Below are 15,302 nucleotides of genomic sequence, written 5' to 3'. Positions count from 1 at the left end.
CTTGGTCCCTAGTTCTTTGCCTATTTAACCAAGATGGCTAAAGATGGGCTGAAATGCTGTCTTCCTATTACCTCATAAGGCTCCTTTCTTTGCCCTTCACCATGTCTGTCTGTCTGTCTGTCTGTCTGTCCATCTCCCCTCCCCCCGCCCATTTGCCAATCCTAGGGTTTGAACTCAAGACCTGGGCACTGTCCCTGAACATCTTTTGTTTAAGACTAGCACTCTACCACTTGAGCCCCAGCACCACTTCCTGCTTTTCCTGTTTATGTGGTACTGATGAGTCAAACCCAAGGCTTCATGCATGCTAGGCAAGCACTCTACCCCTAAGCCACATTCCTAGCCCCTCACCATGTCTTTTTTTGAGGTATGGAGGCCAATAGCCAGACCTGACATATGAACTCCTGGCCTTTGGGCCTGGGGGTCTAAAATTCTGGTTTTCAGTGGTTCTCAAAGTTTAACCCCCAGACTATCAGTGTCACCTGGGAAGTTGGTAAAAATGCAACTTATAGGGTTCCAGGCCAGGCCTGCTTGTTGCTAGGAAGCTTGAGTGGGCCCATGAATGTGTGTTTTAGCATGTCGTCCAGTGCTTCCAATAAAGCTGAAGTTTGAGAACTGCTGCTGTGGAGGATTCTAAGTTTATCATTTATAAATAACCATGGCCTTGGCATAGGTATTTTTTTTCTTGTAAAAGATAGATGATTTATACCAGATAGAAAAGGTTAACCCCAAAGGTCACAGTTTCAGTGTCCCCTAGATATTAACTAGTTTTGACTTCAACAGATTTATTTTAGCATGCCTCTGTTTCTCAAATTCTCTTTTGAACCATCTTTTAACTTCCTGCCTGTCCCTTCATTAATGAGCTGAAACCATACTAACATGTATTGGCTTTATGTGTATGTGAAATATATTCCTAGTTTGTGTGTATGTGGGCTTGAACACAGGGTGTGGGTGCTTTCCCTGAGCTTTTTTTAGTTAAGGCTAGCACTTTATCACTTGAGAAACAACTCCACTTCTGGCTCTATTTGGAGGGGAGGGGGGAATTTGGAGTTAAGTCCCACAGACTTTCCTGCCCAGCTGGCTTCAGACCATAATCCTCAAATCTCAGCCTCCTGAGTAGCTAGGATTACATGCATGAACCACCAGTGTCCAGCCTAATTTGTTTTTGATAGTCTGTGCTTTTCCTTGGGCTGGTCTTGAATTGAAGTCCTCATCAGTTCATACCCTGAGGATTACCCTGGGGATAAGTATGTGCCACCAGCCACCATGCCCTCTAATTTTCTTTGAGATTGTACTTTTTTTGTTTCGTTTTGTTTTTTTTTGCCAGTCCTGGAGCGTGAACTCAGGGCCTTGCCACTGTCACTGAGCTTCTTTTGTTCAAGGCTAGCACAGCACCACTTCCAGCTTTTTCTGTGTATGTGTTACTGAGGAATAGAGCCCAGGGTTTCATGCATGCAAGGAGGCCCTGAGATTGTACTTTTTTTTGACAGTGGTGAGGATAACCATTTTCCAGGGAGTAGGAAGAACTCTCACCTTTCCTTTTAAAATTTCTACATTGTTTGTCTTGGGCATCAGTGGCTCACCCTGCCACTGGATTTTGGCACAATAGTTAACACAATGTTGCTTTTACATGTCTGTAAAATTATGGAAACTTTTTCTGTAAATGAGATGTTTATTTGCAAATAGTCATTTGTGAAATGAAAAATTTCTTGAGAGCTCAGCTCTTTGGATGGCTGCATGCACAAAGAACTTCTTTGGTCCATCTCATCAAAAGACTTAAATTGCCCATCATGACATTTCAGATGACCACAGTTATAAAGTTGCTTGTACACAATTACTAGTCATAGTGATACATGCTTTCTACATTTTGACCTATTCTTTTTTTTTTTTAATGCCAGTACTAGGGTTTGAACTTCAGGCCTCCATGCTCTTGCTTGATTTTTTTGCTCCAAGTTAGTGCTCTACCACTTGAACCACACCTCCACTTCCAGCTATTTTTGGTGGTTAATTGGAGATAAAAGTCTAATGGACTTTACTGCCTGGACAGGCTTGGAACCTCACTCCTCAGCTGGCAGCCTTGTGAGAAGCTAGGATTTCAGGTGTGAACCACTGGTGCCGGTGACTTAAGGGGGGTCAGTCTGTTCTCATGAGCTTTGTATGTAAACAGCAGTACTTCCATGTATCTATGGTGAATTGGCCTGGCATGAACTTGTGTATTACTTTACCTTCTCAATAACAATAGTATCCTACTGCATGCATTGTATGATGTAACACTTTTAATTCTCACAGTTTGTTTATGAATCAGGAAACTGAGGCAGAGCAAGATCTGGTATTGAGTTGAGTTTCACAGCCACTTTAAAGGCAGGGCTGGGATCTAATCCCAGGTAAGCATGTGTGTATGCATATGTGTGTGTGTGTTTGTGCACATGCACTCATACATGTATGTATGTTTGCTGAGGCAGGGTCTTACTAGGTAGCCAGGGTTGGCCTGTCTCTTGTATGTACCTAGACTGGCATCAAACTCCCTATCATTTTGTCTCAACCTCTTAAATGCAGGGGTTACATTTATGCTATCATGAGTGGCTACAAGAGTTTATACAGTTAATCATAGTTCTTTAGTGTTTATTATGTTTTGGAATTGAGAATTTTTCAGATTTTAAATGGTAATAAAACATCTACCTTTGTAATGTCTGTGGTAGAGTCTAGAGCACTACCTTATAAAGCAGACTTAATAATTCTGTATCAATACCTATGAATATTCATTCTAAGCTGATTCAATAAAGACTATATATAGCCTCATCATTTCATATAAAACCACCAAGGGTTATTGTTGTTAATTGTTTTTCTGAACTTTGAGGATTTTGGAATTTCAGATGAGAGATTAAGGATCTGCACTATACATAGCCTCAAAGAAGCCTTCATCAGATGGAATGACTTTTGACATAGAGCAAGAAGAGAATTATGTTGAATTTATATTTCTTATTTAAAAACGGAAGTAGCTTTTTTTCCATCACAAGAAGCAAGTGTCATCTTTTGGAAAGTTTAGCCAATACCAAATGTTTTTTATAAAGAAGGAAATAGCCAGGCACCAATGGCTCAGGGTTCAGTTTACCTAGATTTGAATTCTTAGGGACTTACTTCAGATATGCAGTGGAGGAAAATTAGCCACTTTGTGGTCTGTATTTCTGTACCCATATAATAGAGATGGTAGAATTTTTGCCAAAACTAAGTGACTTAATCACATGTGAAGCACTTAGAACAATACCAAGAGCCTAGTGCCTGTCAACATAACTGTTACTTTGGGGGTTCGGGACTAGAGTTTGAACTCGGGTGTATTAGCACTTAAGCCACTCTCCTAGCTATTGTTATTTTGTATTTTATCTCTTGCTACTTTCATTTTTCATTTCACAACCATGGACACTAATAGAAGTACATATTTTTTGGGGGGTGGGGTGGGGGTAGGTCATGGGACTTGAACTTAAGCCTGGACTCTGTCTCTAAGCTCTTTTATTCACAATTAGCACTCTACCACTTTGAGCCACAGTTCCACTTCCAGTTTTCTGGTGGTTAATTGGAGATAAGAGTCTCATGGATTCTCCTGCCTGGCTTTGAACCACGATCCTCAGATCTTAGCCTGCTGGATAGCTAGGATTACAGGCATGAACCACCAGTGTCCAGCCTACATAATTTGTGTGTGTGTTCCAGTACTGGAACTTGAACTCAGGACTTCCAGCTCTTACTTTTTTTTTTTCCAGCTCTTACTATTTGTCCAGTTATTGTTTTAGTCTCTAGAAGGGCAATCACTGAAAATTATTTTAAAATGCCATTTTAAAATTTTATGCTGATGGGCTGAGAATGTGGCTTAATGGTACAGTGCTTGTCTAGCATGCATGAATCCCTGAGTTTGATTCCTCAGTACCACATATATAAAAAATAAATAAAACTTTAAAAAATGTATGCGGATTGTCTGGCACACATTAAAAATGGTCATTTGGTTTGTGGTGGTTAATTAACCATGTTTGGTGGCTTTGGGAGATGCATGGTATCTTGCATAGCATTTATGAGTCCAAGTATGGGGTAGAGACTTGAAGCTTTGTTTATTATTTCCCAAGTTAAGTCATTTCAGAAGGACAGTAACATCTTAATTAGAATGCTTCCCTTAGGGGAGACAAAAGTTTTCTGTCCTTTTGTTGTGACAAATATGTGAAGCAAAATAATAGGTTCAGAGTTTCAGCCTTTGATCCCTTGGCCCTGTCATTTTAGGCCTGAGGAGAAGCCTTGGGCTATCATGGCTGTGGGGAATATATGGCAAAAGCTACTTATGGCATGTCAGTCTGGAAGCAGAGAACAAGAAACAGTCCCCAGGGCACCCCCTCAGTGACCTACTTCCTCTCAGGAGTCCCCATCTCTCAATGTTTCCATCCCTTCCCCATTAGTGGATTAATGCATTAAGTCAGGGCCCTCATGATCCAGTTACTTCCCATCCAAGCCTCCCGCACAGGAACCTTTGAAGGATACCTCAGATTCAAACCATATCAAGAATGAACCAAGGTAAGTTGGAGACTGTTAATTTTAATAATCCAAACTTCCTAATGAGATAGACACCTTCATCTCTAACTTCAGGTGAGCAAGTTAAAGCTGAGAGAAGCTAAGCACCTTTAACTCTGGTTTGTGTTAATAATAAACATGTGTAAATCAGTAATGATTTCCTGCAAACATTACTTTGTCTCTGCCTATCCCCTGTGTTTTGTAGTTTGCTTCCTATTTTATCTTTATTTAAGTGGAAGATGAACAGTATTGGTTGCTGTGAAGTCCTGAATCCTAATCCAATTATTCTTGACTTCTCTCAGGGTCCTATCCTTCTCCTAAAGCTGGAGCAACCCTGGTGGTGTACAAGGACTTGCTAGTGCTCTTTGGAGGCTGGACGAGGCCAAGCCCTTATCCCCTACATCAACCAGAGAGATTTTTTGATGAAATACACACTTACTCTCCATCTAAAAACTGGTAAGTTGCAAAGATAAGCTCCTTTAAATCTGGGTCATTGGGGGGAGGATTTTGGGCTTTTTCTGTTTTCTTTTGCTAGTTCTGGGGCTTGAACTCAGGGCCTGGGCACTGTTCCTGAGCCTTTGTGCTCACTCAAGGCTAGCGCTGTGCTGTGTTGAGCCACAGATCCACTGGTGGTTAATTGAAGTCTCATGGACTTTCTTGCCCCGGCAGCCTTTGAACTACAGTCCTTAGATCTCAGCCTCCTGAGTAGCTGGGATTATAGGTGTGAGCCACCAGGGCCTGTTTTTTCCTTTTTAAAGGCTAGATTACCATCTATAGTCTAGGCAGCCTTGCACTCTCAATCCTCCTACCTCAGCCTCCTAAGTGAAGCAGGTATATTATATGTCATATATGTCATCATATTGTATATATGATGGTGTATGTCATCACATTGTGCTTAAGGTTTAAAATCAGTGTATTTTATCTTTTTAGTTTCCAGAATCCCTTTTAGAATTTGATGATAGCTATGGACTTTTTGTTGCCCAGGGTGTGGGGGGGGGGGGTGGAGGATACCCAGTTTTGCTTACAGTTTCAAAGGATTTACATACAGACCCTAAGTTACAAACCCTTTTTAAAAGAGAAAACATAGATTTATTCTCTTCCAAGAGAAAATGAGCCAGCCACTGGTGGTTCTTACCTATAATCCTCACAAAAGTCTTGTGATCTGAAGATCTCAGTTCAGAGCCAGCTTAGTATACAAATCTGTGAGACTATTATCTCCAGTTAACCAGCAAAAAACCAGAAGTGGGGGAGTAGAGCACCAGCCATGAGTGGAAAAAGTCAACTGTGAGTAAAAAAGCCATTCAAGATCTTGAAGCCCTGAGTTCAAGCCCTAGTACTGTTATGTATACTTATGTACATACTTGCGCGCACGCGCACACACACACACACACACACACACACACACACACACAAACACCACAACAAAAACGAAGAAAATTAATAACAGTTGTGGAAGTTGTAGAAATGTACTTCCTATGATTAGTGTAGATCTGGTTAATTTCTTTACCACTGAGTCTGCAAGACAGTTACTTCTCTTTTTTATTTTTATTTTTTGGCCAGTCCTGGGGCTTGGACTCAGGGCCTGAGCACTGTCCCTGGCTTCTTTTTTTTTTTGCTCAAGGCTAGAACTCTGCCCCTTGAGCCACAGCGCCACTTCTGACCATTTTCTGTATATGTGGTGCTGGGGAATTGAACCCAGGGCCTCATGTATACGAGGCAAGCACTCTTGCCACTAGGCCATATCCCCAGCCCTCGGTTACTTTTCAGCCATGTCTTGGGTTATCATTTTTAATGGTTGCCTGCTTAACCACTTTTTGCCTTAAGCCTATGAAGTCAGTGGCAGGTGATACTGACTTCTGGGCTTTCTCCTATCTGTTTATACTAGGTGGAATTGCATTGTAACAACACATGGGCCACCTCCAATGGCTGGCCACTCCTCCTGTGTGATAGATGATAAAATGATTGTCTTTGGTGGCTCTTTAGGATCCAGGCAAATGTAAGTATATATGGTTTGCTCCACACTAACTTGAAGGTAAATACTTCCAGGCATAACAGGTCAGAAATATGACTTAGACTGGTATTCTTGAGCATGATTGTAGTTAACCCAATGAGTTATTTTCCCCTCCCATTCAGTTGTTTGGTCCTCTAGTCACAGACCAGGCTATGTAGAATGTCTTTCTGTTTGACATGTGATAGGATCTAGTTGGAATGGAGCCTCCATCTTGATTGCTATACTGTGCCTGAAGAACTTTGCCTTGCAAGGAGTAAGGTGCTTCATTGACAGGACAAGTGGAAATTGTAGACTTTCCAAACGGGATAGGTTGGGAGAATGGATAAAAGCAAGAGAACCATCAGGTTCTCCATCTTTTAACTGGCCAGAGTTAGCCCTGGCTGTCTGGTGCAGCAGCAGCCTTGGAAGTTCTTGTTTGTCCCTTGCTGTGGAGGTGAATAACTGTTAGTAGTAAAATCATTGCAGGCCTAAGCCTATCCTCTCTAACACCAAACTCTCCACAGCACATTTTCAGAAGTATGGAAAGATGAGAGACACTGCCCTCCAGATGAGAGGACTAGGGTTTAACTCTGGGTGCTCTCATGCCTGTGTCCAGTGTGAACAGTAGACCTTAAAGAGGTGACTGGGAAGGAGAGACTGCCATCTGCATGGTAACTCTGTTACCATGCTGCTGTCTGGAGAACTAGAGATGCCATCTGGTCCTTGATAAAACTGAAGCTCTTGTTAGCTATCATGAAATTGCTTTTGGTAATCAGAGTCAAGAGCTATTAACTCTCTGGACAATGCCTAAGCTGCCTTTTGAATTTTTTTTTCTCTTCCTGTGGCTTTTGTTTTTTGTATGATGATAGTGTGACCAATAGTACTATTGTGTGGCTAGTGTGTGAGACACAGTTCAGATAAAGCCTTAAATCAGCTCTGTAGAGTAGCAGTATTTCTGTTTGATAGATAAGGAACTCAGAGTTGAAGAAAATGAAGTTTCTTGTTGAAGTTGTGGAGCTGGGATTCAGCCATTCTTTCTGGCTCTGAAGCAGCTGAATTCTGGGGAATCTATCTCCAAAGCTGCCTCCAGCTCAGACAGCCTGTGTATGTGAGAACGGTGTGAGTTCGCTGGCTGGCCGGCCACAGGCATTTGGAACTCCCCGTCACCAGTGTGGTCCTTTAGCTCCAGCTTGCTCATTTTTCTGTCCTTATCTCACAGGAGCAATGATGTCTGGGTTCTTGACCTCGAGCAGTGGGCATGGTCCAAGCCGAACATCTCCGGCCCCAGTCCTCATCCCCGAGGTGGCCAATCTCAGGTGCTCAGGAATTAAATAACTATTCAGCAAACACTGTAGCATCTTTCAGTTAGGACGGGAGAGGGAGGAGGGAGTCAGGTAAGATGCTAGTTTGCACTAAGGCAAAGATAATTTATCATTCTTTTTTGCTGCTTTTTTTTTTAACCTTCTAAGGGGTCAAGGTATTTGTAATGGCTATAACTATGCTTCTCCCCCAGATTATTTACTATTTCATTTCTTAAGAGCATCCTGCATTTTTTGGTTAATACTCTCCTGTTACTATTTGATCAATTAAGAGTGTATTCACTCCAAAGAGTGTGAATGTACCCATTCAGGTGAATCATCAGTAATTTGTTCAGAGGGACCAAAATTGACATGGTTTGGGGAGAAAGAGAGATTGTGGTAACTAGAATACTGTTATCTGAGAGCTGGGTATTCTGTTTTTATGTATCACTGAAGCGTGGAAAGTCAGATACCTTTGTTTTATGGCTTTATTTTAAACTTCTCCCCCTCCTCAGATTGTCATAGATGATACAACTATCTTAATCCTTGGAGGGTGTGGCGGTCCCAATGCTGTGAGTATTGATTGTGTCACATTCATTCTCATGCCTGTGCTGCAGTGTCCAAAACTTGCTCGCACTGTCTTACTTTGTGAGAGTATGAAAAGCTGTTCATGTGGCATGTTCACTTAGAGAATGCATTCCTACTTTGGGAGTATAGCCTTTGCATTTGCTGCCCTTTCTACACTTCTTTTAGGTGCGAGGAGATGCCTTTAATCAAAAACACTTGTTCCTTGAATAGTTGTTTTTTTTTTTTTTTTTTTTTTTTTGGTCACTCATGAGGCTTGGAGCTCTGTGGCTCAAGGTTAGCACTCTACTACTTTGAGCCAAAGCTCTATTTCCAGTTTTTGAGTAGTTAATTGGAGATAAGAATTTCAGGGAGATTTTTCTACTCAGGCTGGCTTTGATATGCAGTTCTCAGATCTCAGCCTCCTGAGTAGCTAGGATTACAGGTGTGAACCACTGGTGCCCAGTTGAATCATTGTTCTTCCTACTTCCTCTTTAAGCAATGAGATCTGCTTCTATCATCCTTTTTTTTTTTTTTAAAGGGGAAGGGACAGTGGACCAGAAAAACAGATTAATAATTTCCAAAGTCCACATGGTATGTAGGGAGTGCGACTAAAGTGGTGGAGTGCCTGTCTAGCACATAGGTTCAAACCCCAGTACCACCAAAATTAATTGCCTCATGAAGAGTTACAGATATTATTTCCCTTCTCCCTGCACTTCCGCTCCTCCCCCCAAACACAGGAAGCCCAGTTACAGTTGACTCGAGTGTCACAAGCACAATTCCCTATGTCAGGACACTCAGTGCTAATGCAGGCACAACTGAATGAATAACTGAAGACCATGCTATCCTCTCTGAAGAGCCCCAGGCTACACAGCTTTAAGACTGCAGCTCTGTGTGTATGTTATAGCACGTATCACACCTGAGCCCTATTGTCGCTCCTTTTTCTATAGCTGTTCAAGGATGCTTGGTTGTTGCATATGCACCCAGGTCCCTGGGCCTGGCAACCACTCAAGGTAGAAAATGAAGATCATGGAGCCCCTGAACTGTGGTGCCATCCAGCCTGCCGGGTAAGCAGGGAACTGACACACCAGCAGGGAAGGTCCTAAACAAAATTACTTCGTCAAATTTCAAAGGAAATTTGTGCAGAAGTAGAGGGCTCTGGTGTCACAAAAGATGTAGATGTTAACCATAGCTCCTTTGGCATTTCTTACATAAATGAACCTACTATCAGGGTGCCAGTGGCTCCTGCCTGTCATCCTAGCTACTCAGGAGGCTGGGATCTGAGGATCGCGGTTCAGTGCCAGCCCAGGCAGGAAAGTCTGGATGAGTCTTATCTCCAATTAACCACCAGAAAACAGGAAGTGGCACAGTGGTAGAGCACTAGCCTTGAGCTGAAGAGCTCGAGGACAGTGCCCAGGCCCAGAGTTGAAGCGCCACGACTGATAATAAATAATAAGCAAGCAAGCCACTAAATGGGAGATATAAGTGGTCTCCACTCAACCTAAGTCCCAAGTTTAAGCAGGTCTTTGTCTATGAAATGTTCCCCAGAGTCCCTCAATCAAAAACTGATCCTCCCCTCATTCTACTCCCATTCTGTGGATATAGCCAGTGACTGTGCATGTCACACTGTAACACCAATGTTCCCATGTCTGTCGCCCTTCCAGCATAGAGCACAGAGCTTTCAGAGATGCCATTTCATCTCTGTATCCTACACAACTGTAGCACATTCCAGATGATGAAGCCGAGATGTTGTAGAGTTGAATGATCAAATTGTAGAAGAGGCTGTGAGCACAGGTCCTTTGTCTTCCAGGTGGGACAGTGTGTGGTGGTCTTCAGCCAGGCTCCTAGTGGGAGAGCCCCCCTCAGCCCCAGTTTGAACTCTCGCCCATCACCTATCAGTGCCACTCCTCCGGCCCTGGTCCCTGAAACACGAGAGTACCGCTCCCAGTCTCCAGTAAGGAGTATGGATGAAGTGCCGTGTGTTAACGGCCGCTGGGGAACACTGAGGCCCAGGGCTCAAAGGCAGACTCCCTCAGGTTCTCGGGAAGGGAGCCTCTCCCCGGCCAGAGGAGACGGCTCTCCCATTCTCAATGGTGGGAGTTTGTCTCCAGGAGCAGCAGCTGTTGGTGGGACTTCCTTGGACAGTCCTGTGCAGGCCATATCTCCAGGTACCCCCTCTGCCCCTGAAGGGTATGATCTGAAGATGGGACTTCCTCTGGCCCCACGGAGAGGGTCGCTACCAGATCAGAAGGATCTGAGATTAGGGTCAATTGATCTGAATTGGGACCTGAAACCTACTTCTAGCAGCAATCATGTGGATGGTGTGGACAGCAGGACAGTTGGGGGGAGTATTAGACACCCTGTGGAACAGACCAATGGCGTGCATACTCCACCCCATGTGGCCAGTGCCCTGGCAGGGGCCGTCTCCCCTGGTGCCCTGCGGCGGAGTCTGGAAGCCATCAAAGCGATGTCATCCAAAGGCCCCGCGGCCTCTGCAGCACTAAGTCCTCCTCTTGGGTCTTCTCCAGGATCCCCTGGGAGCCAGAACCTGAGCAGTGGAGAAACAGTGCCCATCCCTCGCCCAGGGCCAGCCCAAGGCGATGGACATTCCCTACCTCCCATTGCCCGCCGCCTGGGCCACCATCCTCCACAGTCCCTCAATGTTGGCAAACCCCTGTACCAGAGCATGAACTGCAAGCCCATGCAGATGTACGTACTGGACATTAAAGATACGAAGGAACGGGGCCGTGTGAAGTGGAAAGTATTTAATAGCAGTTCTGTGGTTGGACCTCCTGAAACCAGCCTGCACACAGTGGTACAAGGCAGGGGGGAACTCATCATATTTGGAGGACTCATGGACAAAAAGCAGAACGTGAAGTACTATCCTAAAACAAACGCCTTGTACTTTGTACGCGCAAAGAGATAATGTGTGCAGAACCCTTTTCCCTTTCTGTGGCTTTTAATTTGGAATTTTCCAGTGTGCAAGCATTTGGACTGAGACATGGGAAAACAACTGCATTTGTCCCGTAGCCAAAACTCAACTCCAGCTCCCAGTCTCCCTCACTCCATTATAAGAAAATATTATATATAAATATATATATATATATATTATATAGCCAATTCTGTTTACACAAAAAGAGAGACCTCCGTCCTGATTCAGATAAAATTGTTGCTGTTTTAGTAGAGGCTGTGCTGCCTTTTTCTACTTTGCTGATTACTAGATCAAAAAGTTAGGGAACAGACTAACAGCAGTAACTTTCCAAAAGGAACTGAAGAACCCTTGTAAATCTTTATGTGGCCTTCTCAGAATTTACAAAAACGACAGACAGGCTTAGACAGGATGGATGCACAGGAAGAGGCACCACACCCCGTGCTTCAGGGTAAAGTAACCAAGAACCGTCCTTCTTCTGTCAAAACCACAGAGGACCTGTGACAGCGCGGCAGGAGCGCCTGTGCCTGGTCTCTTCTGCCCCGTATGACTGGTGGAAATCATCCGATGAGAGAGACTGTCCACGCCTGCCAGGATCATGGAGAAAACAAAAGTTCACGCAGCTGACATGCTTGCCATGGCCAACGGTCTTTGAGTGCTCCCTCCACATCTCAGAACACATTTGGTATCCGATTAGGGAACTTTCTGACAATCTGATTTGGTTGCAAGTTGCCAAAAAACCATATTTGTTCTCCTTTTCTTTTAAAATTGGGTCCTCAGAGGCTGTTTTTCCTACTTCTAGACTGCTTCTTCCCCTGCCTGTTCCCCGTCCCCCCCTCCCCTGTTTTAGGGTTGGTTTGGTGTTGCATATAGATTTTTTTTAAGCCCTAAATTTTTTCTCACTGTGTTTTCTTCACAAAGCTCAGGTGCTTGCAGAAATCAAATGTTCTTCAAAAATATTTTTAGACTCCTTTCTTTGGTGTCACGAGGGGCTAGTAGACAATTTTGAGATTTCAGTATTGGAAAAAAAATCCTTGAAGCCTCAAGAGACACTTCCCCCTGTGGGACCCTCCCCTCCCCGCCCAGCATCCACTTCTGTGCTTTGTTTGTCTGTATGGTTTTGGTTTCCAAATTTCATTGGATACACTCAGTGTAGAAGCTTGAAATCAACCCTAGAAGGGAATCCTGATAACCCTTCCTTCCAGAAATGGTTTTTCCTCTTGTGACATGTCATCTTCTGCCCTGCTGCTGCCAGCTGACCCAGTTGAGTATTAAGTACTTGACCCTGATAATATATGGCTGGCCTAGGGAGTACCTCCATCCTTTGAGCTTGTCTTGTTCATGTGTCATCAAACAGGGCTTGGGTTCTTAAAGTACAACCAAGTAGAACCTTCTTTGATTGATACAAAAAGTTACAAGGTACTAGTCTTAGTCTCTTAAACTGTGGCCTGGACACAGATGTCAAGATAAGTTTATTTTAAGTGGCACCATTTTAATAAGCACTCATCAGAAGATAAAGGATTTTTATTTTGCCATTAAGAGTTAAATATCAAAACCTCATGTCTCCTGGCCCCCCACTCTTTATCTTAGAAGTGTCTCCCAGGCACAAGCCGGCTGCAGCTGGCCCTGGGGTCCTGGCTCTCAGCCAGCACTTTGCAGTCTGTCCAATAAGCATGTGTTCTCCTATTACATCACACTAAATCCTTCTCTGAGCCATTAGCCATTTGGTCTTGGAGGAAAACCCCCCTCCTCCCCCTGCAGTGCCAAGGTCAGCCCACTCATGGGGAAGGGTATGTGTTCCAGAAACATCCCTTCATGTTCCCTCAGATGAGGAAACATCCATGTGCCTACTTCCCATGGCGTCCCACTGCTTAAAGCTGCACACTTGGCTTTCCAAGCTCCCTGATCTGCAGCTGTGGCTGGTCCTTCCTTGGCCAAGACTGTTCTGTCTTGTGGGGTCTTCTACAGCGTGAAGCCAGCCAGCAGTGTGTGATTCTGGCATTGCTGTGCTGACCCTTGTTAGTGTGTGGACAGTGCCTCCAGACTCACTTCCTACTAAGTACTCCGAACGTTCTGAATCTCCACTGTAATCTTTCCTCTTGTCCTGTGGCCTTCCTAAGCTGGCTGTTAACCTGTTGATTCCTTGTACTTGTTTTTTCCTCCGAGTAGGCAGGTAACAGGAATGAATGTTGATTCTCTTAGAGAACAAAGTGGTTCCTGTAACTCCATACATAGTATCCAGTATTACCCATGCTGCTAGTAACCAGGCCATTCGTTTACAGCCCTTGGAGAGAAAGAAGGATGGGCCTCATCTGCATCAGGTAGCATGGGTCTCAGTGGTGTGTTGGCTCCTGGGCACTCTGGGCCTGTACTGTGGGAAAGCGACTCAACACAGTCAAGGTGATTGTCTCCTCAGGCTCCCTTGGGGGACAGGTGCATCCGTCCTCCCTGTGTTCTCCCTAAGGTGAGCATTCCCAAAGCTCCGCCAGATCAGATTTGACCACAGCCCTGCTTTGACGAGATACCAACTTTGTCTTAAGAGTCACTGAGAGACATGAGACTACGTATTTTTTTTAAACCCTCAGGAGCACCTAAAGCAAATATTTATCAGTATTTACGTACATTTAAATACATCTTGTTTCTACTTGAAGCTTTAATCCCTTCCATTCCTGTAAGTGTGCCTTTGAGAGCCCCTAGGTCATATTGACTTCACTAGTCACCAAGTTGACTGCCATGGAAGAATTTGAGTCTCTTCTCTCTTGGACATCTGGTTCTCTCATTTCACACATTGTGCAGCACAGTGCTGTCTGTATTTTTACATATTTGCACCCTCCTTCCACAGTTTGGGGGTGGGCTCTATTCCCCCCATCATCCCCCACCTCTTGGGAGCACTAATTAGATGCTGAAAGAAACTTCAATTGTGTTTTAAAGCAATCTGGGGCTTGCTCTCCTCCTGGTCCTCTGTGGGTTGATTTGATGAAACCATGATTTGATGCTGAAACCATGAATGATTGATCAGGAACTGTGTTGGAACTCTTAAAGAAGAAACGAGGAGGAGGAAGAAAGAAAATTATTGTGAGATGTCTTGACTTTGGAGGACAGAAAGCCACTGGCAAATGGAGAACAAGGGGATAGTTCCCTTCGCTTCACCTTACCTTTCTAGCCTTCCTTCTGCTTCGCTTTTTTCCTTTCCCTTCAGAGTGATATGTCTGGTTGGTTTACCTGTCTGCCCTTGTCCTCGTGGTGATCCTGGCATGGTAATGTGTGGTACTTTGCATTATCTGTGGTCTCTCACCAGCACACAAGTCGGTTGGGAGGATCTACCATGGCCAGGGGCAAGAAAGCCTGTGCTCTGTATGACTCCCCTAGAAATGTGTTCTGCCCGTCACTGGTAACCTGCTTCCTCTTGCCACGTTCCTTGTGAGTGAGAGCAGACTGGGGTATTCGCTGGTTGTACTCTCTCTACTTGCTCTGCCCCCCTTCCCACCAACCAGGGCTTGTGTCGGTGCACGCCCCTGTGCCCTGGCAAAGTTGGTGCTGTGAGTGATGTTTCCCACACAACTCGGGGTGCCGGGTGGCTTACCCTGAGATAGTCATTTTAGGCACATAACAGTGTAGGAATGAACATGGATTCCATGCATATTTAAATCTCTGGTCGATCTCATTTTTTGTTAATGTTTTTCCCCCTGATGACTTTTTAGCAATTTAACAAATAAAACAAAATGGACTGAATTGTCTCAGCTTTCTTATTAGTCCAGGAAAGAAGAGAAAAATCACGGGAAGGAGAGCAGTTGAGGTTGGAGGGGACCTGGGCGGGGGTGGGGGTGGGGGCGGAGACAGCATTTGCAGAGATGTTCCTCTCCTCTTGGAGGGCTGAGCTTTTTTCCTTGGGACAGCAGCTGTGTCCATCATGTCTGAAGGACTTGGGGCAGATCCTCCATACCTATACCTGTGAGAGACCTGAGAAGGCAGTGAA

The 15,302-nt window shown here is 44.4% G+C and overlaps 1 protein-coding gene across 1 annotated transcript in view; it reads left to right on the top strand.

The window, feature by feature from the left end:
* Fbxo42 (F-box protein 42) overlaps nucleotides 1-15,054 on the top strand; it is a 65,971-nt gene extending 50,917 nt beyond the window's left edge. Inside the window, exons 6-11 of the mRNA XM_048350319.1 lie at nucleotides 4,848-5,001; nucleotides 6,431-6,541; nucleotides 7,755-7,851; nucleotides 8,349-8,405; nucleotides 9,348-9,464; nucleotides 10,208-15,054. Coding sequence (XP_048206276.1) covers nucleotides 4,848-5,001; nucleotides 6,431-6,541; nucleotides 7,755-7,851; nucleotides 8,349-8,405; nucleotides 9,348-9,464; nucleotides 10,208-11,323 — 1,652 coding nt within the window. The 3' untranslated portion in view covers nucleotides 11,324-15,054. The remainder of the gene's footprint in view (nucleotides 1-4,847; nucleotides 5,002-6,430; nucleotides 6,542-7,754; nucleotides 7,852-8,348; nucleotides 8,406-9,347; nucleotides 9,465-10,207) is intronic.
* The last annotated feature ends 248 nt before the right edge of the window (nucleotides 15,055-15,302 follow it).

The sequence above is a fragment of the Perognathus longimembris genome, chromosome 7 (assembly GCF_023159225.1).
Source record: "Perognathus longimembris pacificus isolate PPM17 chromosome 7, ASM2315922v1, whole genome shotgun sequence".
Classification (NCBI taxonomy): Eukaryota; Metazoa; Chordata; class Mammalia; order Rodentia; family Heteromyidae; genus Perognathus; species Perognathus longimembris.
This window is presented reverse-complemented; position numbering and strand designations above follow the sequence as displayed.